This window comes from Phocoena sinus, chromosome X, assembly GCF_008692025.1.
Source record: "Phocoena sinus isolate mPhoSin1 chromosome X, mPhoSin1.pri, whole genome shotgun sequence".
In the NCBI taxonomy this organism is placed as follows: Eukaryota; Metazoa; Chordata; class Mammalia; order Artiodactyla; family Phocoenidae; genus Phocoena; species Phocoena sinus.
Window position 1 is genome coordinate 10,727,236 of NC_045784.1, and position 23,106 is coordinate 10,750,341.

General features: G+C 40.1%; 2 protein-coding genes across 2 annotated transcripts in view; both read left to right on the forward strand.

Annotated features, from left to right (window-relative positions):
* The window catches only part of LOC116746979, a 57,799-nt gene extending 45,953 nt beyond the window's left edge, over positions 1 to 11,846 (forward strand). The window contains exon 3 of the transcript XR_004347938.1: positions 9,709 to 11,846. The gene's annotated coding sequence lies outside the window, so the exon portion shown is untranslated. The remainder of the gene's footprint in view (positions 1 to 9,708) is intronic.
* Positions 1 to 22,755, forward strand: part of LOC116747772 (SH3 domain-containing kinase-binding protein 1-like) — a 103,318-nt gene extending 80,563 nt beyond the window's left edge. The window contains exon 4 of the mRNA XM_032620310.1: positions 22,209 to 22,755. Coding sequence (XP_032476201.1) covers positions 22,209 to 22,298 — 90 coding nt within the window. The 3' untranslated portion in view covers positions 22,299 to 22,755. The remainder of the gene's footprint in view (positions 1 to 22,208) is intronic.
* Positions 22,756 to 23,106: the final 351 nt, after the last annotated feature.

The following is a 23,106-nucleotide window of genomic DNA, read 5'->3' on the forward strand; positions in this document are numbered from 1 at the left end:
CTACCTCAGGACATTTTTTGAGGGCAGGTGTGCTTTACAGCCCTTGTGAATGTTAAGTGACCGTTAGATGTGGGTTTAAAGCCGCTCTTGCGGGAAACGGCCACAAGGCGGCAGCATTTCTACATTTCCAACTCTGGGTTTTTGGGCAACAGAGCCTTCCTGGAAATGGTGTTAGTAGGCTGCAAGTTACAGTGGAATGTGCCAGGGCAAACACCCAAGAGCTTATATCTTCTTACTTCTTGTTTGTTTTTTAAATTTAATTTTTATTTATTGTCACAGCAAATTTGATAAAAATGTTGTTTGTTTTAGGTGTACAGAATCTGATTCATTATATCTATGTATCTAACTATTCATCTTTGGATCCTTTCCTGTGTAGGTTATTACAGTGTTGAGTACACCTCTCTTGGTATTCCTCAGGTATTTTGTGATATATTATGTATTAGTACATGTCTGTTAACCCCCATATCCTAGTTCATCCATTCCTTACACTTTTCCATGTGGTTAAACATACTTTGGTTTTCTTAATCCATGATTTTCCTTCTCTTGGAAATAATTTCATGGGTATCAATTTTTAGGTAACACCTATAAGTGATATCATAGGATATCTGTTTTTCAGTTTCTTCCTTACTTCAAATTGGGTGTTTATCTGTAGGTCCTTCTATGGTGGTGCACATGGCACTGTTTCATTCTTTTCCATGGCTAATATTCCATGTGTACATGGACCAGTTATTCGTTGTGCATTTTTCTGTTGATGGACATTTTGGTTTCTTCCAAGTCTTGGCTATGTTAAATGTTGCTGCAGAGCAGGATTGCCAGCCTGTGTCTTTTTGATTCTGGTCTGCTCAGGTGATAGGCGCATCAAAGGGCCTACCAGATCACATGGTAGCTCAATTTTTACTATTTAAACGCACCTCAATTATGTTTTCACTACTGGATGTTACCAGTTTACATCCCTCCAGAAGTTGGAGGGTACACAGTTCTCTAAAACCCCTTCAGCATTTATTCTTCGTAGACTTTTTGCTGATGATCATTCTGACAGCTGTGAGGTGAACGTTTCTGTAGATTGGATTTGCGTGGCTTTATTAATTCCTGATGCTCAGCATTATTTCATACCCTCTTTTTTAAAAAAAATTAAAAAAAGAAGGAAAAGACAAACTGTGCATAAAATTGTGTTCTTGAAATGTGGAGGTCTTTTGAAATTCTTGGTCGATTTACAACCCCAGATTTGTTTTGAGGGCAGGTGTCATTTACAGGCCTGCAGTTGTTTTGACTATTAAGTGACCATTAGCGCTGAGTTTAAAGCTGCTGTTGTGTGAAACGGCCACAAGGCAGCAGCATTTCTCCTTAAAAAATTTGGTTACTAGGGCAACAGAGCCTTAAGGGAAGTCCTGTTCTAGGTTGTAAAAAAGAATGGAATGTGCCAGGAAAATGGCCCTTGAGTTTATGTCTCACTAATTCTTGTTCGTTTTATTAATTTAATTTTTATTTTTTATCACAGCATGTATGATTACAATGGTTTCTTTGTTCCGCCTGTGCAAGATGTGGTTCTTTTACACATATACATATATCTGTTCTTCCTCGGATCCTTTTCCCATGTAGGTTACGATACAATGTTGGTAGTCTTCTCTTGGTATTCCGTAGATATCTGGTGATTATATATTTCACCTGTGTTTGTATATCTCTGTTAACGCCAATATCCTAATGTGTCCAATCCTCACACCTTTCCGTTTGGTGAACCATAAGTTTGCTTAATGAATCTGTGATTGCCTTTCTCTGTGGAAATATCTTCACTGGTATCAATTTTTAGGTTACACCTATAAGTGATATGATAGGATATGTGTCTTTCGCTTTCTCACTTACTACAAGTTGCGTGATCACCTCTAGACTCATGTATGGTGCTGCAAATGGCATTGTGCTATTTTTTTCCTTGGCTAATATTCCATCTGTACATGTACCAGTTCTTCTTTGTCCACTCATCTGTTGATGGACTTTTGGTTGCTTCCATGTCTTGGCTATTGTAATACTGCTGCAGTGCAGATTTCCTGCCTGTGTCTTTCCAATTCTGTCTTCTTAGGTTATAGGCCTAGGAGTGGGCCTCCTGGATCATATCGTAGCTCAATGTTTACCTTGTAAAGGCACCTCCATTCTGTTCTCATTAGTGGCTCTTACCAGGTTAAGTCCCAGTTAAAGTTGAGGGTATGCATTTCTCCACAACCCCTTCAGCATTTACTGTTTTTAGTTTTTTTTGCTGATCGTTATTCTGACTGGTGTGAGCTGATACCTCTTTGTGGTTGCACTTGCATGAGTCTCATAAACCCTTCAAATTGAGCTTTCAGGCATGTCCTTTGTTTTCAAACAGTGAGTACAGCTTACCTCTCCAAATTGTTTTTTGAAGTCTGTGCCACATTTGGAAGTATTTTGGCCATTACCTCCCTCAAGAAAATTTGAGGGTAGGTTACATTTACAGCCCTCCAGTACTTGTGCATATGAAGTGACGATTAGCACAGGTTTTAAAGCTGCTGTTGCAGGTAATGGCCGGAGGCCGGCAGCATTCCTGCTTTCCCCACTCTGGTAACTAGGGAAAGAGACCTTCCTGCCAGTGGTTTTCCTCGGTTATAAATTAGAGTGGAATGTGCCCGGATAAACCCCCCAAAGCTAATGTCTCCTTATGTTTTTCTAAAATTGAATTTATATTTTTTATTGGAGTAATATTCCATTGTGTACATGGACCACTTCTTCTTTCTGCATTCCTCTGTTGATGGACATTTTCATTGCTTTCAAGTGTCGGCTATAGTAAATATGGCTGGAGTGCAGGATTGCCAGCCTGTGTCTTTTTGATTCTTATCCTCTCAGGCGATAGGACCAGCAGTGGGTATGCTTGATTGAATGGTAGCTCAATGTTTACCTTTTCAAGGCACCTCCATTGTGTTTTCATTACTGGCTCTAACCACATCCGACTTAGAACCAATGGTAAGCATTTCTCCACAACCCCTTCAGTCTTTATTGTTTGCAGAATTTTTGCTGATGGCCATTCTGATTGGTGTGAGCTGATAGGTTTTTGTAATTTGGATTTGCATGTCTTTAATAATTCCTAATGATCAGCATTTTTCCATGCCATTTTTTATTTCTGTTAAAAAAGAAAAAATACTGTGAGTACAATAAACCTCTTGAAATTGTCTCCTTGGAAGGTTGCCCTCTTTTGAATTTTTTGGTCGATTTTCGACCCCAGGATTTTTTTTTTTTTTTTTGAGAGCAGGTGTCATTTACAGGCCTGCAATGATTGTGAATATTTAGTGACCATTAGCACTGATTTTAGCTGTTGTGGGAAACAGCCGCAAGGGGGAAGCATTTCTCCATTCCCAAATCTGGTTACCAGGGCAGCAGAGCCTTTCTGCAAGTCGTGTTCCCAGGTTGTAAATTAGAATGGAATGAGCCAGGAAAAAACCCATAAGTTTATGTCACATTACTTCTTGTTCGTTGTTTTAATTTTATTAATCGGGGTAATGATTACAATATTGTTTGTCTTAGGTGTACACAATCTGGTTCATTTGTACACTGTATATATATATATATATATATATATATTCATGTACAGATCCTCTTCCCATGTAAATTACTGCAGAGTGTTCCGTAGACCTCCCTTGCTATATGGTCGGTCTTTTTAATATATGTATATAATATGTATTTGTACACGTATGGTAAACCTGATCTTAATTTATCCATTCCCCCCATCTTTCATTTTAGATAAGCACAGTTTTTTTTCTAAGTCTGTGAGTGTCTTTCTCTGTGGAAATATGTTCATATGTGTCAGTTGTTAGATAATGCCTATAAGTGATATCATAGGATATATGTCTTCACTTTCTGATTTACCTCATGTTCTGTGATTATCCCTAGGCTCATTTAAGGTGCCACAAAGAGCAGTGTTTCATTGTTTTCCATGGCTAATATACCATCGTGTACATGGACCACTTCTTCATTTTCCATTCATCTGTTGATGGACATCTTAGTTGCTTCTGTGTCTTGGCTATTGTGAAAATGGCTGCAGTGCTACTGTTGCAGCCTGTGTCTTCTCGATTCTGGTCTTCTCAGGTGAGAAGCTCACCAGTGGGCCTGCTGGATGGAATGCTGGCTCAATTTTTACTTTTAAATGCAGCTCCTTTCTGTTCTCATTATTGGCTGTTACCACTTTACATCTCACCAGCAGCTAGAGGGTACACACTTCTCTAAAATTTCCTTCAGCATTTATTGTTTGTTGACTTTTTGCTGATGGTAGTTGACTTGTGTGAGTTGAAACATCTTTGTAGATTAGATTTGCATGAGTGTAATAATTCCTGATGTTGAGCTTTTATCCATTTTCCTTTTTTTGAAAAAGAGTGAGTACAACTTACTACTTCATACTATCTCCTTGAAACATTTGACTGTTTTGAATTTTTTTGGCCATTCCCTACCTCAGAACATTTTTTGAGGGCAGGTGTCCTTTACAACCCTGAGTCCTTGTGAATGTTAAGTGACCGTTAGCTGTGGGTTTTAAGCCGCTCTTGTGGGAAATGGCCACAAGGCGGCAGTATTTCTACATTTCCAACTCCGGGTTTTTGGGCAACAGAGCCTTCCTGGAAATCGTGTTAGTAGGCTGCAAGTTACAGTGGAATGTGCCAGGGCAAACACCCAAGAGCTTATATCTCCATACTTCTTGTTTGTTCTTTAAATTTAATTTTTATTTATTATCACAGCAGATTTGATAAAAATATTGTGTTTGTTCTAGGTGTGCAGAATCTGGTTCATTATATCTATGTATCTAACTATTCATCTTTGGATCCTTTCCTGTGTAGGTTATTACGGAGTGTTGAGTAAACCCCTCTTGGTCTTCCATAGGTATTTTGTGATTATATATTTCATATGTATTAGTACATGTCAGTTAACCCCCATATCCTAATTCATATATTCCTTACACCTTTCCATTTGGTTAAACATAATTTTGTTTCCTGAATCCATGCATGTCCTTCTCTTGGCAGTAATTTCATGGGTATCAAGTTTTAGGTAACTCCTATAAGTGATGTCGTAGGATATCTGTCTTTTGGTTTCCTTCTTACTTCAAGTTGGGCGATTGATCATGTCTAGATCCTAGTATGGTGCTGCCAACGGCACTGTTTCATAGTTTTCCATGGCTAATATTCTATTGTGTACATCGACCACTTCTTCTTGTTGCATTTTTCTCTTGATGCACATTTTGGTTTCTTCCAAGTCTTGGCTATGGTACATGTTGCTAGAGTGCAGGATTGCCAGCCTGTGTGCTTTTGATTCTGGTCTACTCAGGACATAGGCCCATCAGTGGGCCTACCAGATACATGGTAGCTGAATTTCTACCTTTAAATGCACCTCCATTCTGTTCTCACTACTGGCTGTTACCAGGTTACATCCCAGCAGCAGCTAGAGGGTACGCAGTTCTCTGAAACCCCTTCAGCATTTATTCTTTGTAGGCTTTTTTTTGCTGATGATCATCCTGATGGCTGTGAGGTGAAAGTTTTTGTAGATTGGATATGCATGGCTTTATTAATTCTGATGTTTAGCATTTTTCCATGCCCCCTTTTTTAACAGAAAAAAAATGAAAGAAAAAGAAGGAATGTGCATAAAATATGCCTCTTGAAATCGTCGTTTTGAAATGTGCACGTTTTTTGAGTTTTTTGCTCGATTTATGACCCAAAAGTTTGTTTAGAGGGCAGGTGTCATTTACAGGCCTGGAATCATTTTGAATATCAAGTAAAGATTAGCGCTGGGTTTAGAGCTGCTGTTGTGTGAAACGGGCACAAGGTGGCAGCAGTTCTCCTTAACAAATTTGGTTACGAGGTCAACAGAGCCTTAAGGGAATTCGTGTTCTAGGTTGTAAATTAGAATGGAATGTGCCAGGAAAAAGCCCCTTAAGTTTATGGCTCACTATTGTTCGTTTTTTTAAATTTAATTTTTATGTTTTATCACAGCAACTTTGATTACTATGTTTTGCTTGTTCTCGGTGTGGGAGATGTGGTTCTTTTACACATATAAATATATCTATTCTTCTTCAGATTCTTTTCCCATGTAGGTTATGACACAATGTTGAGGAGTCTTCTCTTGGTATTCTGTAGGTCTTTGGTGATTATATATTTCACATGTGTTTGTATATCTCTGTTAACCCCAGTAACCCTATGTATCCAATCCTCACACCTTTCCATTGGTGAACCATAAGTTTGCTTAATGAATCTGTGATTGCCTTTCTTTGTGGAAATATCTTCACTGGTATCAATTTTTAGGTAACACCTCTAAGTGATATCGTAGGATATGTGTCTTTCGCTTTCTGACTTACTACAAGTTGCGTGATTACTTCTGTAGTCGTCTACAGTGCTGCAAATTGCATTGTGTCATTTTTTTCCTTGGCTAATATTCCATCTGTACATGTACCAGTTCTTCTTTGTGCACTCATCTGTTGATGGACTTTTTGGTTGCTTCCATGTCTTTCCTATTGTAATACTGCTGGAATGCACATTTGCCTGCCTGTGTCTTTCCAATTCTGTCTCCTTCGGTTATAGGCCCAGGAGTGGGCCTGCTGGATCATACAGTAGCCAAATGTTTATCTTGTAAAGGCACCTCCATTCTGTTCTCATTAGTGGCTCTTACCAGGTTACGTCCCACTCAAAGTTGAGGGAATGCACTTCTACACAATCCCTTCAACATCTATTGTTTGTAGTTTTTCTGCTAATTTTTATTCTGACTGGTGTGAGCTGATACCTCTTTGTGGTTGGATTTGCAGGCGTCTCATAATCCCTTGAAATTGAGCTTTCAGGCATGTCGTTTTTTTCTTCAAGCTGTGAGTAAATCTTACCTCTGCAAATGGTTTTCTTGAAGTATGTGCCACATTTTGAAATATTTTGGCCATTACCTCCCTGAAGATATTTTCAGGGCAGGTTTGATTTACAGCCCTGCAGTACTTGTGCATATTAAGTGTCGGTTAGCACAGGTTGTTGCTGCTGCATGTAACGGACATTGGGAGGCAGCATTTCTTCTTTACCCACTATGGTAACTAGGGAAACACACCTTCCTGCCAGTGGTGTTCCTCGTTTATACACTAGAGGGGAATGTGCCCGGATAAACCCCCAAAGGCTGATGTTGTCATACACTAAACTGTACCCTAACCCGTACACGTTCCCTAAACTTAATCTTAACCCTCACCATTATACTAACCCGTACACTAATAATAACCCATACACTAACACGTACCCTAACCGTAACCTGTTGTAGTACACTAACCCTAACCCTAACCATAAACCTTAAACTCACCCATGTCCTAATCGTAACCCGTACACTAACAGTAACCCTAACGATAACAGGTACCCTAAGCCTAACCCGTTGTCATATGCTAACCTGTGCCCTAATCCATACCCATTCCCTAACCCTAAACATAGCCCTAAACCTTACCCTAATCCACACCCTAATCCTAACCCGTACACTAACACTAACCCATAACCTAACCCGTACACTAACACTAACCTGTTATCGTACCCTAACCTGTACCTGAAACCGTAAACATTCCCTAACGCTACCCCATCCCTAACCCGAAGCCTTACCCTAACCGTACCATAATCCTAACCTGTACCCTAACACATACGCTAACCCTAAAACGTCACACCCTAACCTGTACCGTACCCGTTCCCTAAACTTATCCCTAACCCTAACCCTTACCCGATGCCCTACTCAAACGCGTAGCCTAATCCTAACCCATACATTACACTAACCCATACCCTAACACGTACGCTAACCCTAAAGCGTTGTCGTACCCTAACCTGTACCCAAAACCATACCGGTTCCCTAACACTAACCATTACCCGAAGCCTTACCCTAACCTGTCCCGTAATCCTAACCCATACACTAACCCTAAACCGTTGTCATACCCTAACCCTAAACCGTCCCCGTTCCCTAATCCTAACCCGTACACTAACACTAACCCGTACCCTAACACGTACACTAACCCTCAAACTTTGTTGTACCCTAACCTGTAACCTAAACTGTCCCCATTCCCAAACCCTAAACCTAACTCTAACCGTAACCCTAACACTTACCCGAAGCCTTACCCTAACCCCTCCCCTAATCCTAACCCATACACTAACACGTACCCTAACATGTACGCTAACCCTAAACCGTTGTCGTACCATAAACTGTACCCTAAACCGTCTCTGTTCCCTAACCCTTACCAGAAGCCTTACCCTAACCCTTCCCCTAATCCTAACCCGTACACTACAACTAACCCGTATCCTAACGCGTAACACTAACCCTAAACCGTTGTCGTACCCTAACGTGTACCCTAAACTGTCCCCGTTCCCTAACCCTAAACCTTACCTGAAGCCTTACTCTATAACCCGTCGCCTAACCCTAACCCGTACACTAACACTAACCTGTACCCTAACACGTACGCTAACCCTAAACTATTGTACCCTAACCTGTACCCTAAACTGTCCCCTAATCCAAAGCCTTGCTCTAACCCGTCCCCTAATCCTAATGCATATGCTAACACTAACCCGTCCCCTAACACATATGCTAACCCTAAACCATTGTCGTACCCTAACCTGTACTCTAAACTGTCCCCGTCCCCTAACCCTAACTCTAAGCCTTACACAAAGCCTTACCATAACCCGTCCCCTACTCCTAACCCGTATGCTAACACTAACCCATTGTCACACCCTAACCTGTACCCTAAACCGTCCTTGTTCCCTAACCCTAACCCTTACCCAAAGACTTACCGTAATCCATCCCCAATCCTAACACGTACGCTAACACTAACCTGTACCCTAACACATACCCTAACCCTAAACCATTGTCATTCCCTAACCCTAATCCTAAAACTTACCTGAAGCCTTACCCTAACCCGTCCCCTAATCCTAACCTGTACACTAACACTAACCCGTACCCTAACACGTACGCTAACCCTAAACTGTTGTTGTACCCTAACCTGTACCCTAAACCGTCCCCATCCCCTAACCCTAACCCAAAGCCTTACCCTAACCCATCCCCTAATCCTAACCCGTACCATAACCCTAACCCTAAACCATACTCTAAGCCGTACGATAATCCTAACCCGTATCCTAACCCTAAACCTTACCCTAAACCCTAATCCTTACCCCTAGCTTAATTTTTTTTGTATTTAAAAAAAATATTTTCTTGGGTTGAAACAAATTAGCAGAACAACAAAATAGGGGGCTTCCCTGGTGGTGCAGTGGTTGAGAATCTGCCTGCTAATGCAGGGGACACAGGTTCGAGCCCTGGTCTGGGAGGATCCCACATGCCGTGGAGCAACTAGGCCCATAAGCCACTGGTTGGGAGGATCCCACATGCTGTGGAGCAACTAGGCCCATAAGCCACAACCAGTGAGCCCTCGCATCTGGAGCCTGTGCTCGGCAACAAGAGAGGCCGCGATAGTGAGAAGCCCACACACCGAGATGAAGGGTGGCCCCCCACTTGCCACAACTAGAGAAAGCCCTCACACAGAAACTCAGACCCAACACAACAAAAATAAATAAATAAATAATAAACTCCTACCTCCCCCCGCAAAAAGAACAACAAAATAAAACAGAAAGTAACCTGTGTGTCCCTCAAAAAGCTAAGTCTGAAATACTTGGTACTTACGTTCCATGGACTGTTACGTAGCCTATAAAAAGTGTGAGAGCTAAATCTGTATTTCTACAGTGAGAAACATGATGTTCCAGATGTAAGGAACACCTGGATGAAACGAGAAAGCTACACATTATGCTGGTCGTTTCAGGGAGTGGGAAAGGATGGCAAGTGGTAAAGTATTATCTTTTCCTTTAATTTTTTAAATTTCACTTGTTACAAAGAACCTGAATTATAATTGTACTTTTAAAAAGTAACAATGCAAATTTAAAAGAAAAAATATATATTGTGTGTTCAGTTACATTTCATAGAATTATGAAATGCTCCACCCTCTGGCCATTACCTGCAAAAGCGGCTTTAAAACCTATGCTAATTGTCACTTCATATGAACAAGTCCTGCAGGGCTGTAAAGGAAACCTGCCCTCATCATGTCTTGAGGGAGGTAAAGGCCAAAGTATTTCAAAATGTGGCACATATTTCAAGAAAACCATTTGAAGAACTAAGCTGTAATAACCGCTTGAAAAATAAAAGGACATGCCTGAAAGCTCAATTTCAAAGGATTATGAGACACATGCAAATCCAACTACACAGAGGTATCAGCTCACACCATTTAGAATAACCATCAGGAAAGAAACTACAAACGATCAATGCTGAAGAGGTTGTGGAGAAATGCATACCCTTAATTTGAAGTGGGACGTAACCTGGTAAGAGCCACTAATGGGAACAGAGTGGAGGTGCCTTTAAAAGGTAAACATTGAGCTACTATATGATCCAGCAGGCCCATTCCTGGGCCTATAACATAAGAAGACATAATTGGAAAGACACAGGCAGGCAAATCTGTACTGCAGCAGTATTACAATAGCCAAGACATGGAAGCAACCAAAAGTCCATCAACAGATGAGTGGACAAAGAAGAACTGGTACATGTAGAGATGGAATATTAGCTCAGGAAAAAAATGAAACAATGCCATTTGCAGCACCATAGATGAGTCTAGAGGTAATCATGCAACTTGTAGTAAGTGAGAAAGTGAAAGACACCTAACGTATATCACCTATAGGTGTTACCTAAAAATTGATAACAATGAAGATATTTCCACAGAGAAAGGCAATCACAGATTCATTGAACAAACTTATGGTTCCCCAAATCAAAAGGTGTGAGGATTGGATACATTACGATATTGGGGTTAACAGAGATATACAAAAACATGTGAAATATATAATCACCAAAGACCTATGGAATACCAAGAGGAGACTACTCAACATTGTGTCATAAGCTACCTGGGAAAAGGATCCAAAGAAGAATAGATATATGTATATGTGTGAAAGAAGCACATCTTGCACACCTAGAACAAAAAAAACATTGTAATCAAATTTGCTGCGATAAAAAATAAAAATTAAATTAAAAATATGAACAAGAAATAATGAGACATAAAGGAATTTTTCCTGGCACATTCCATTCTAATTTTCAACCTAGAACAGGACTTCCATTAAGGCTCTGTTGCCCTGGTAACCAGATTTGGTAGAGGAGAAATGCTGCCGCCTTGTGGCTGTTTCACACAACAGCAGCTTTAAACCAAGAGGTAATGGTCACTTCATATTCAAAATATGTGCAGGACTGTAAAGGACACCAGGCCTCAAAAAATTCCTGGGGTCGTAAATCGACCAGAAAACTCAAAAGACGTCAACATTTCAAAAAGACAATGTCAAGAGGCATATTTTGCACACATTTTGTCTTTTTCTTTTTGTTTAAAAAAAATGCATGGAATAATGCTCAATATCAGGAACTAATAAAGCCATGCAAATGCAATCTACAAAAACGTTCACCATACCACCGTCAGAATGATCATCAGCAAAATAGTCTACAAAACATGAATGTTGAAAGGCTTTTAGAGAACTCTGTACCCTCTAGCTGCTGCTGGGATGTAAACTGGTAACAGCCAGTAGTGAGAAGAGAATGGCAGTGCGCTTAAAGTTAAAAATTGAGCTCATCACTCTGTAATAACTTACACGGGAAAGGAACCAAAGATGAACAGATAGATACATAGATATACTGAACCAGATTCTGTACACCTAGAACAAACACAACATTTTTAAATTTAATTTTTATTTATTATCAGAGCAAATTTGATAAAAAACAAACAAGAGGTAAGGAGATATAAGCTCTTGGGGGTGTGCCCTGGCACATTCCACTCTAATTTGCAGCCTACTAACACGATTTCCATGAAGGCTCTGTTGCCCAAAAACCGAGTTGGAAATGTAGAAATGCTGCCACCTTGTGGCCGTTTCCCGCAAGAGCGTCTTTAAACCCACAGCTAATGGCCACTTAACATTCACAAGGACTCAGGGCTGTAAAGGACACCTGCCCTCAAAAAATGTACTGAGGTGAGGGATGGCCAAAAAAATTCAAAAAAGACAATTTTCAAGAAGGTAGTATGAAGCGGTAAGTTTGACTTACTCTCTTGTTAAAAAAAGGAAAATGGATAGAAGCTCAACCTCAGGAATTACTAGACTCATGCAAAATGTAATCTACAAAAAGGTTTCAACTCACCAGTTGAATGACCATCAGCAAAAAGTCTACAAAGAATAAAGGCTGATGTGGTTTGAGAGAACTGTGCACCCTCTAGCTGCCGGGGGGATGTAAACTGGTAACAGTCAGTAGTGAGAACATAATAGAGGTGCATTTAAAGGTAAAAATTGAGCTACCATGTGATCTGGTAGGTCCTTTGATGTGCCTATCACCTGAGCAGACCCGAATGTAAAAGACACAGGCTGTCAAAACTGCACTAAAAGAACATTTAACATAGCCAAGACTTGGAAGAAACCAAAATGTCCAGCAACAGAAAAATGCACAAAGAGGAAGTGGTCTATGTACACAATGGAATATTAGCCATGGAAAACAATGAAACAGTGCCGTTTGCACCACCATATAAGGACCTAGAGATAATCACCCAACTTGAAGTAAGGAAGAAACTGAAAGACAGATATCCTATGACATCACTTCTAGGTGTTACCTAAAAATTGACACCCATGAACTTATTTCCAAGAGAAGGAAATGCATGGACTAAGAAAATAAAATTACGTTTAACCAATTGGAAAGGTGTAAGGAATGAATGAATTATGATATGGGGGTTAACAGACATGTACTAAGACATATGAAATATAGAATCACTAAATACGTATGGAATGCCAAGAGGTCTACTCAACACTCTATAATAACCTACACGGGAAAGGACCCGAAGATGAATAGACAGATACATTGATATGATGAACCAGATTCTGTACACCTAGGAGAAACAACATTTTTATCAAATTTGCTCTGATACCTAATAAAAATTAAAGAAACAAACAAGTAAGGAGATAATAAGCTCTTGGGGGTTTGCACTGGCACATTCCACTCTAATTTGCAGCCTATTAACACGATTTCCAGGAAGGCTCTGTTGCCCAAAAACCCAGAGTTGGAAATGTAGAAATGCTGCCGCCTTGTGGCCATTTCCCGCAAGAGCGGCTTTAAACCCACAGCTAATGGTCACTTAACATTCACAAGGACTCGGGCCGGTAAAGGACACCTGCCCTCAAAAACTGTCCTGAGGTAGGGAATGGCCAACAAAATTCAAAACAGGCAAATTTTTCAAGAAGATAGTATGAAGACGTAAGTTTTACTCACTGCCTTCTAAAAAAGAGGAAAATGGATAAAAGCTCAACCTCAGGAATTATTACACTCATGCAAATGTAGTCTGCAAAAAGGTTTCAACTCACACAGGTCGACTGACCATCAACAAAAAGTCTACAAATAATAAATGCTGAAGTGTTTTCTGAGAACTGTGTACCCTCTAGCTGCTGGTGAGATGTAAAGTGATAACAGCCAATAATGAGAACAGAAAGGAGCTGCGTTTAAACGTAAAAGTTGAGCTACCATTCGATGCAGCAGGCCCACCGCTGGGCCTCTCACCTGAGAAGACCAGAATCCGGAAGACAGAGGCTGCAAAAGCTGCACTGCAGCCTTATTCACAATAGCCAAGACGGTGAAGCTACCAAACTGTCCATCAACACATGAAAGGATAAAGAAGTGGTCCATGTACACAATGGAATATTAGCCATGGAAAACAATGAAACACTGCTCTTTGAGGTACCATAGATGAGCCTATATATAATCAAAGAACATGAGGTATGTTGGAAAGCAAAAGACATATATCCTATGATATCACTTATAGCTGTTACCTAACAACTGACAAAAATGGACGTATTTCCACAGAGAAAGACACACACAGACTTAGAAAACAAACTATGCTTATCTGAAAGGAAAGGTGGTGGCAATGGATAAATTAAGATTAGGTTTACCATACCTATACAAATACAGATTAAGTACATATATCAAAAAGCCCGAGCACATAGCAAGGGAGGTCTACAGAACACTCTGTAATCCTTTATATGGGAAAAGGATCTGTACATGGATACATAAGATGTACAAATGAACCAGATGGTGTACACCTAGGACAAACTGTATTCTAATCATTACTCCGATTAAAACAATGAACAAGAAGTAATGAGACATAAACTTCAGGGGCTTTTTCCTGGCACATTCCATTCTAATTTACAGCCTAGTAACAGGACTTCCAGAAAGGCTGTGCTGCCCTAGTAAACAGACTTGTGAATGGAGAAATGCTGCCGCCTTGTGGCCGTTTCCCACAACACCAGCTTTAAACCCAGTGCTAATGGTCACTAAATATTCACAATCATTGCAGGCCTATAAATGACATCTGCTGTCCAAAAAAATACTGGGGTCGAAAATCGACCACAAAATTCAAAAGAGGGCAACCTTCCAAGAAGACAATTTCAAAAGGTATATTGTACTCACACGTTTTATTCTAAATAAAAGAGAAAGCTGTGGGAAAATGCTGAATATTAGGAATTATTAAAGACATGCAAATCCAAATTACAAAAACCTATCAATCAGCTCACACCAGTCAGAATAGCCATGAGCAGACATTCTAAAAACAATAAATACTGAATGGGTTGTGGAAAAATGTGTACCCTCGGTGTTAATTGGGACGTGGCAAGATCCACTAACGAAAACACAATGCAGGTACTTTCAAAAGGTAAACACTGAGCTACCAGTCAATGAATCATACCCACTGTTGGGCCTATCACCTGAGAAAATGAGAATCAAAAGGCACAGGCTGGCAATCCTGCACTCCAGCAATACTTACCATAGCCAACACTTGGAAGCAACGAAAATGTCCATCAACAGAGGAGTGCACCAAGAAGGAGCGGTCCATGTACACAATGGAATATTACTCCACTAGAAAATATGAATTAAAAAAACAAACATGAGTAAGGAGACATAAGCTTTTGGGGGTTTATCAGGGCACATGGCAGTCTAATTGGTATCTGAGGAACACCACTGCCAGGAAGGTCTGTCTCCCTAGGTACCAGTGTGGGCAACGTAGAAATGCTGCCGACCTCTGGCCGATACCTGCAACAGCAGCTTTGAAATCTGTGCTAAGGGGCACTTCATATGCACAAGTACTGCAGGGCTGCCAATGAAACCTGCTCTTAAAATGTCTTGAGGGAGCTAAAGGCCAAAACATTTCAAAGTGTGGCACATACTTCAAGAAAACAATTTGAAGAAGTCACCTGTAATAACAGCTTGAAAAATAAAAGGACATGCCTGAAAGCTCAATTTCAAGGGATTATGAGACACATGCAAATCCAACCACAAAGAGCTATCAACTCACACCAGTCAGAATAACCATCAGCAAAAAAACTACAAACGATCAATGCTGAAGAGCTTTTGGAGAAATGCATACCCTCAATTTGAAGTGGGACGTAACCTGCTAAGAGCCACTAATGGGAACAGAATAGAGGTGCCTTTAAAAGGTAAATCTTGAGATACTATATGATCCACCAGGTCCACTTCTCGGGGGTGGGTCTTCTGGATCAATCCTAAGAAGACAGAATTGGAAAGACACAGGCAGGCAAATCTGCACTGCAGAAGTATTACAATAGCCAAGACATGGAAGCAACCAAAACGTCCATCAAGAGATGAGTGGACAAAGAACTGGTACATGTACAGATGGAATATTTATTAGCCAAGGAAAAAAATGAAACAATGCCACTTGCAGGACCATAGAGGAGTCTAGAGGTAATCATGCAACTGGCAGTAAGTGAGAAAGCGAAAGACACCTATCCTATCATATCACTTATGGGTGTTACCTAAAAATTGATACCTATGAAGATATTTCCAGAGCGAAAGGCAACCACAGATTCATTAAACAAACTTATGGTTCACCAAATTGAAAGGTGTGAGGATTGGATATATTACGATATTGGGGTTAACAGAGATATACAAACACATGTGAAATATATAATCACCAAAAACCTACAGCATACCAAGAGAAGACTACTCAACATTGTGTCATAACCTACATGGGAAAAAGATCTGAAGAAGAATAGATATATGTATATGTGTAAAAGAACCACATCTTGTACACCTAGAACAAACAAAACATTGTAATCTAATTTGCTGTGATAAAGAATAAAAATTAAATTAAAGAAACGAACAAGAAGTAATGAGACATAATCTTAAGGGGCTTTTCCTGGCACATTGCATTCTAATTTACAACCTACACCACAACTTCCATTATGGCTCTGTTGCCCTAGTAACCAGATTTGGTAAGAAGTGCTGCCGCCTTCTGATCGTTTCACACAACAGCGGTAATGGTCACTTAATATTCAAAATAATTGCAGGCCTGTAAATGACACCTGCCATCAAAAAATGTCCTGAGGTCGTAAATCGACCAGAAAATTCAAAAGACGTCAACATTTCAAGAAGACAATTTCAAGAGGCATGTTTTATGCACATTTTGTCTTTTCTTTTTTTCTCCTTAAGATAAAAGGGAATTTTAAAATGGTCAACATCAGCAATTAATAAAGCCATGCAAATCCAATCTACAGAAATGTTCACCTCACAGCCGTCAGAATGATCTTCAGCAAAAAGTCTACAAAGAATAAACGCTGAAGGGGTTTCAGAAAACTGTGTACCCTCTACCTGCTGGGGGGGATGTAAACTGGTTAACAGCCAGTAGTGAGAACATAATGGAGGTGCGGTTAAGGGTAAAAACTGAGCTACCATGTGATCTGGTAGGTCCTTTGATGCGCCTATCACCCGAGCAGAGCAGAATGGAAGAGACACAGGCTGGCAATCCTGCACGGCAGAAACATTTAATATAGCCAAGACTTGGAAGAAACCAAAATGTCCAGCAACAGAAAAATTCACAAAGAGGAAGTGGTCCATGTCAACAATGGAATATTAGCCGTGGAAAACAATGAAACAGTGCCGTTTGCACCACCATATAAGGACCTAGAGATAACCACCCCACTTGAAGTAAGGAAGAAACTGAAAGATATCCTATGACATCACTCCTAGGTGTTACCTAAAAGTTGATACTCATGAACTTATTTCCAAGAGAAGGAAAAGCATGGATTAAAAAAAATTATGTTTAACCAAATGGAAATGTGTAAGGAATGTGTGAATTAGGATATGGGGGTTAACAGACATGTACTAATACCTATGAAATATATAATCACAAAATACCTATGGAATACCAAGAGAGGTCTACACAACACTCTGTAATGACTTACATGGTAAAGAATCCAGAGATAAATGACAGATACATTGATATAATGAACCAGATTCTGTACACAAAGAAGAAACAAAATATTTTTATCAAGTTTGCTCTGATAATTAATAAAAATTAAATTTATAACACACACAAGAAGTAAGGGGATATAAGCCCTTGGGGATGTGCCCTGGCACATTCCACTCTAATTTTCAGCCTACTAACACGATTTCCAGGAAGGCTCTGCTGCCCAAAAACCCAGAGTTGGAAATGTAGAAATTCTGCTGCCTTGTGGCCGTTTCCGTAAGAGCGGCTTTAAGCCCACAGCTAATGGTCTCTTAACATTCACAAGGACTCAGGGCTGCAAAGGACACCTGCCCTAAACAACTGTGCTGAGGTAGGGAATGGACAATAAAATTCAAAACTGGCAAATTTTTCAAGACAAGTATGAAGAGGTAAGTTTGACTCACTCTCTGTTTTAAAAAAAGGAAAATGGGTGAAAGCTCAACCTCAGGAATTATTAGACTCATGCAAATCTAATCAACAAAAAGGTTTCAACTCACACCAGTCGACTGACCATCAGCAAAAGGTCTACACACAATCAATTCTGAAGGGGTTTTAGAGAACTGTGTACCTTCTAGCTGCTGGTGAGATGTAAAGTGGTAACAGCCAATAAGAACAGAAAGGAGCTACGATTAAAAGTAAAAATTAAGGTACCATTCAATCCAGCAGTCACACTACTGGGTCTCTCTCACCTGAGAAGACCAGAGTTGAGAAGACCTGGGCTGCAAAAGCTGCACTGCAGCCTTATTCACAATAGCCAAGACGGTGAAGCAACCAAACTGTCCATCAACAGATGTATGGATGAAGAAGAAGTGGTCCACGTTCACAATAGAATATTAGCCATGGAAAACAATGAAACACTGCTATGTGAGGCACCATAGATGAGCTTGGAGATAATCACAGAATATGAGGTAAGTCAGAAAGCAAAAGACCTATATCCTATGATATCACTTATAGGTGTTATCTAATAACTAACACAAATGAACATATTTTCACAGAGAAAGACACTCACACTTAGAAATTAAGTATGCTAATCTAAAAGGAAAGGTGGGCAGAATGGATAAATTAAGATTAGCGTTACCATACGTATACAAATACATATTATAAACATATATCAAAAAGACGGACCATATAGCAAGGGAGGTCTACGGAACACTCTGTAATATTTTACATGGGAAGAGGATCTGAACATGAATAGATGTATATATTGTACAAATGAACTAGATTGTGTACATCTGGACAAACAATAATCATTACCCCGATTAAATAAATTTTAAAAACCAAGAAGAAGTAATGAGACATAAACTTATGGGCATTCCTCCTAGCACATTCCATTCTAACTTACAACCTAGGACCAGGACTTCCAGAAAGGCTCTGCTGCCCTAGTACCCAGATTTGGGAAAGGACAAATGCTGCCTCCTTGTGGCCGTTTCCCACAACAGCAGCTTTAAACCCAGTGCTAATGGTCGCTAAATATTCACCAAACTTGCAGTTCTGTAATGACATCTGCCCTCCAAAAAAATCCTGGGTTCGAATATCAACCAAAAATTCAAAAGAGGGCAACCTTCCAAGAAGACAGCTTCAAGAGATATACTGTACTCACACTTTATTTTTAACAGAAAGGAAAAAGGCGTGGCAAATGATGAATTTTAGGAATTTTTAAAGTTATGCAAACCCAAATTACAAAAACGTATCAGGTCACAGCAGTCAGACTGTCCATTAGCAAAAATGCTGCAAACTATAAATGCTGAAGGGATTGTGGAGAAATTCATATCCTTGGTTTTAAGGGGGGCGTGGTAAGAGCCACTAATGAAAACACAATGGAGGTGCTTTGAAAAGGTAAACATTGAGCTACTAGTCAATCAGTCACACCCACTGCTGGGCCTATCACCTGAAAAAAATCAAAAAGTCACAGGATGACAATCTTGCACTCCAGCAATATTTAATATAGCCAACACTTGGAAGCAACGAAAATGTCCATCAACAGAGGAATGCACCAAGAAGTGGTCCATGTACACAATGGAATATTACTCCACTAGAAAATATGAATTCAGAAAACAAACATGAGTAAGGAGACATAAGCTTTTGGGGGTTTATCCGGGCACATGGCAGGCTAATTTATAACCGAGGAAGACCACTGGCCGGAAGGTCTGTTTCCCTAGTACCAGCATGGGGAACAAAGAAAGGCTGCTGCAATCTGGCCATTACCTGCAAAAGCAGCTTTAAAGCCTGTGCTAATGGTCACTTCATGTGAACAAGTACTGCAGGGCTGTAAATGAAACCTGCCCTCAAAATGTTTTGAGGGAGGTAATGGCAAATAAATTTCAAAATGTAACACATACTTTAAGAAAACACTTTGAAGAGCTAAGCTGTAATCACAGTTTGAAAAATAAAAAGGACATGCCTTAAAGCTCAATGTCAAAGGATTATGAGTCATATGCAAATTCAAACACAAAGAGGTATCAGCTCACACCAGTCAGAATATCCATCAGCAAGAAAACTACAAACAATAAATGCTGAAGCCATAAAAAGAAACGAAATTGAGCTATTTGTAATGAGGTGGATAGACCTAGAGTCTGTCATACAGAGTGAAGTCAGAAAGAGAGAGACAAATACCGTATGCTAACACATATACATGGAATTTAAGAAAAAAAAATGTCATGAAGAACCTAGGGGTAAAACAGGAATAAAGACACAGACCTACTAGAGAATGGACTTGAGGATATGGGGAGGGGGAAGGGTAAGCTGTGACAAAGGGAGAGAGAGGCATGGACATATATACACTACCAAACGTAAGGTAGATAGCTATTGGGAAGCAGCAGCATAGCACAGGGAGATCAGCTCGGTGCTTTGTGACCGCCTGGAGGGGTGAGATAGGGAGGGTGAGAGGGAGGGAGATGCAAGAGGGAAGTGATATGGGAACATATGTATATGTATAATTGATTCATTTTGTTGTAAAGCACAAGCTAACACACCATTGTAAAGCAGTTATACTCCAATAAAGATGTTAAAAATAAATAAATAAATGCTGAAGGTGTTGTGGAGAAATGCATACCCTCAACTTTAAGTGGGATGTAACTTGGAAAGAGCCACTAATGAGCACAGAATCGTGGTGCATTTAAACGGTAAACCCTGAGATACCATATGATACAGGAGGCCCACTACTGGGCCTATAACATAAGAAGACAGAATTGGAGAGACACAGGCAGGCAAATGTGCAGTGCAGCAGTATTACAATAGCCAAGACATGGAGGCAACCAAAAAGTCCATCAAGAGGTGAGTGCACAAAGAAGAACTGGTACATATACAGATGGAATATTAGCTCCGGAAAAAAATAAAACAAAGCCATTTGCAGCACCGTAGGTGATTCTAGAGGTAATCAGGCAAATTGTACTAAGTCAGACAGCAAAAGACACATATCCTATAATATCACTTATAGGTGTTAGCTAAAAACTGATACCAATGAAGATATTTCCACAAAGGCAATCACAGATTCATTAAACAAAGTTATGGTTCACCAAATGGAAAGGTGTGAGGACTGGATACATTAGGATATTGGGGTTAACATAGATATAGAAACACGTGTGAAATATATAATCACCAAAGACCTATGGAATACCAAGAGAAGACTACTCAACATTCTGTCATAACCTACATGAGAAAACGATCTGAAGAAGTATAGATACATGTATATGTGTAAAAGAACCATATCGTACACACCTAGAACAAACAAAACATTTTAATCAAATTTGCTCTGATAAAAAATTAAAATTAAAAAAAGAACAAGAAAAAAAAGAACAAGAAGTAATGAGACATACACTTAAGGGCCTTTTTGCTGGCACACTGCATTCTAATTTACAACCAGAACACGACTTCCATTAAAGCTCTGTCATTACTAATATAGCAGCTTTATAAGCAAGGTTGAATGTAGCTTAAAAGAAGTCTCACTAATTATTGACAGTAACAAGAAAACAAAAGTAAAAATCTCACGGCAAAAAGAATACATAGAGTAAGGGTAGTAGATCAAACACTTATTAAACTTTTGTAAAGAACAAGACAACAGTAGCATTTTTTTAAAAAAAGAGAGGGCCCAAATAACTCAGAAATGAAAGAGATGATGTTACAACAGCCACCACAGAAATACAAAGTATCCTAACATACACACAGGGTAACTCAGGGCTCAGACTGGACAGAGCCCACTCTCCATTCCCCTCTACATGACTTACAGGAGCCTCAGGAACTGAGGAGGGGGTCCCTGAGGAGAGGCACAAGATAGAAGATGTTAGGCATTAACATGACTGCATTCATCTTAAACGTGCCTGAACTACATTCACACGAGATGACCTTTGTCCTGTATGTACATCAGCACCTCTAGTGGGAACTGCAGATCTTTGGCTTCACCACCTCTATGACAGCATTAGCTTCACCTGCTGTGGACTGTCTCCTATAGGATTTCTAGAACCAAAAAGCATCGAAGCTTCACAGGACCCAGAGTCTGTGACTCCACGCCGAGTCTCAGAGTCTCAACTGCACTCAGAGACTCAGAGTCTCAACAGAGACTCCACTCTTGGAGGACACACACAAAGTAGTGTGCACATCAGGACCCAGGGCAAGGACAAGTCACCCCGTAGGTGAATGATCATACCTAACTGCTAGTTTTAGAGGGTCTCCTGCAGAGGCGGGGTGTGGCTGCGGCTGACCATGGGGACGACACTGGCAGCAGAAGTTCTGGGAAATACTCCTTGGTATGAACTCTCCCAGAGTCCACCATTAGCCCCACCAAGAGCAAGGTAGGCTCCAGTGCTGGGTCGCCTCAGGCCAAACAACCAACAGGGAGGGAACCCAGCCCCATGCATCAGCCGACAAATTTATTAAACTTTTATTTAATCCACAGACAAGCAGATTAAAGCTCTGCCCACCAGAACAACACCCAGCTCTACCCACCACCAGTCCCTCCCATAAGGAAGCTTGCACAAGCCTCTAAAATAGACTCAATCACTGGAGAGCAGACAGCAGAAGCAAGAAGACCCACAATTCTGCAGCCTGTGGAAGGAAAACCACATTCACAGAAAGATAGAGAAAATGAAAAGGCAGAGGATTTTATACCAGATCAAGGAACAAGATAAATCCTCAGAAAAACAACGAAATGAGTTGGGGATAGGCAACCTTCCAGTAAAAGAATTCAGAATAATGATAGTGAAGATGATCCAAGACCTTGGAAAAAGAATGGAGGCAAAGATCGACAAGATGCAAGAAATGCTTAACAAAGACCTAGAAGAATTAAGGAACAGACACCTAGAAGAATTAAAGAACAAACAAACAGATGAACAATACAATAACTGAAATGAAAAATACACTAGAAGGAATCAGTAGCAGAATAACTGTGGCAGAAGAACGGATAAGTGCCCTGGAAGACAGAAAGGTGGAAGTCACTGCCATGGAACAAGAATAAAGAAAAAGAATGAAAATAAATGAAGACACCCTAAGAGACTTCTAGGACAACATTAAACGCAACAACATTCGCATTACAGGGGTCCCAGATGGAGAACATAGAGAGAAAGGACCTGAGAAAATATTTTAAGAGATTATAGTCGAAAACTTCCCTAGCATGGGAACAGAAATAGCCACCGAAGTCCACGAAGCGCAGAGAGTCTCAGGCAGGATAAACCAAAGGAGAAAAATGCTGAGACACACAGTAATCAAACTGAAAAAATTAAAGACAAAGAAAAATTATTGAAAGCAACAAGGGAAAAATGACAACATACAATGGAACTCCCATAAGGTTAACAGCT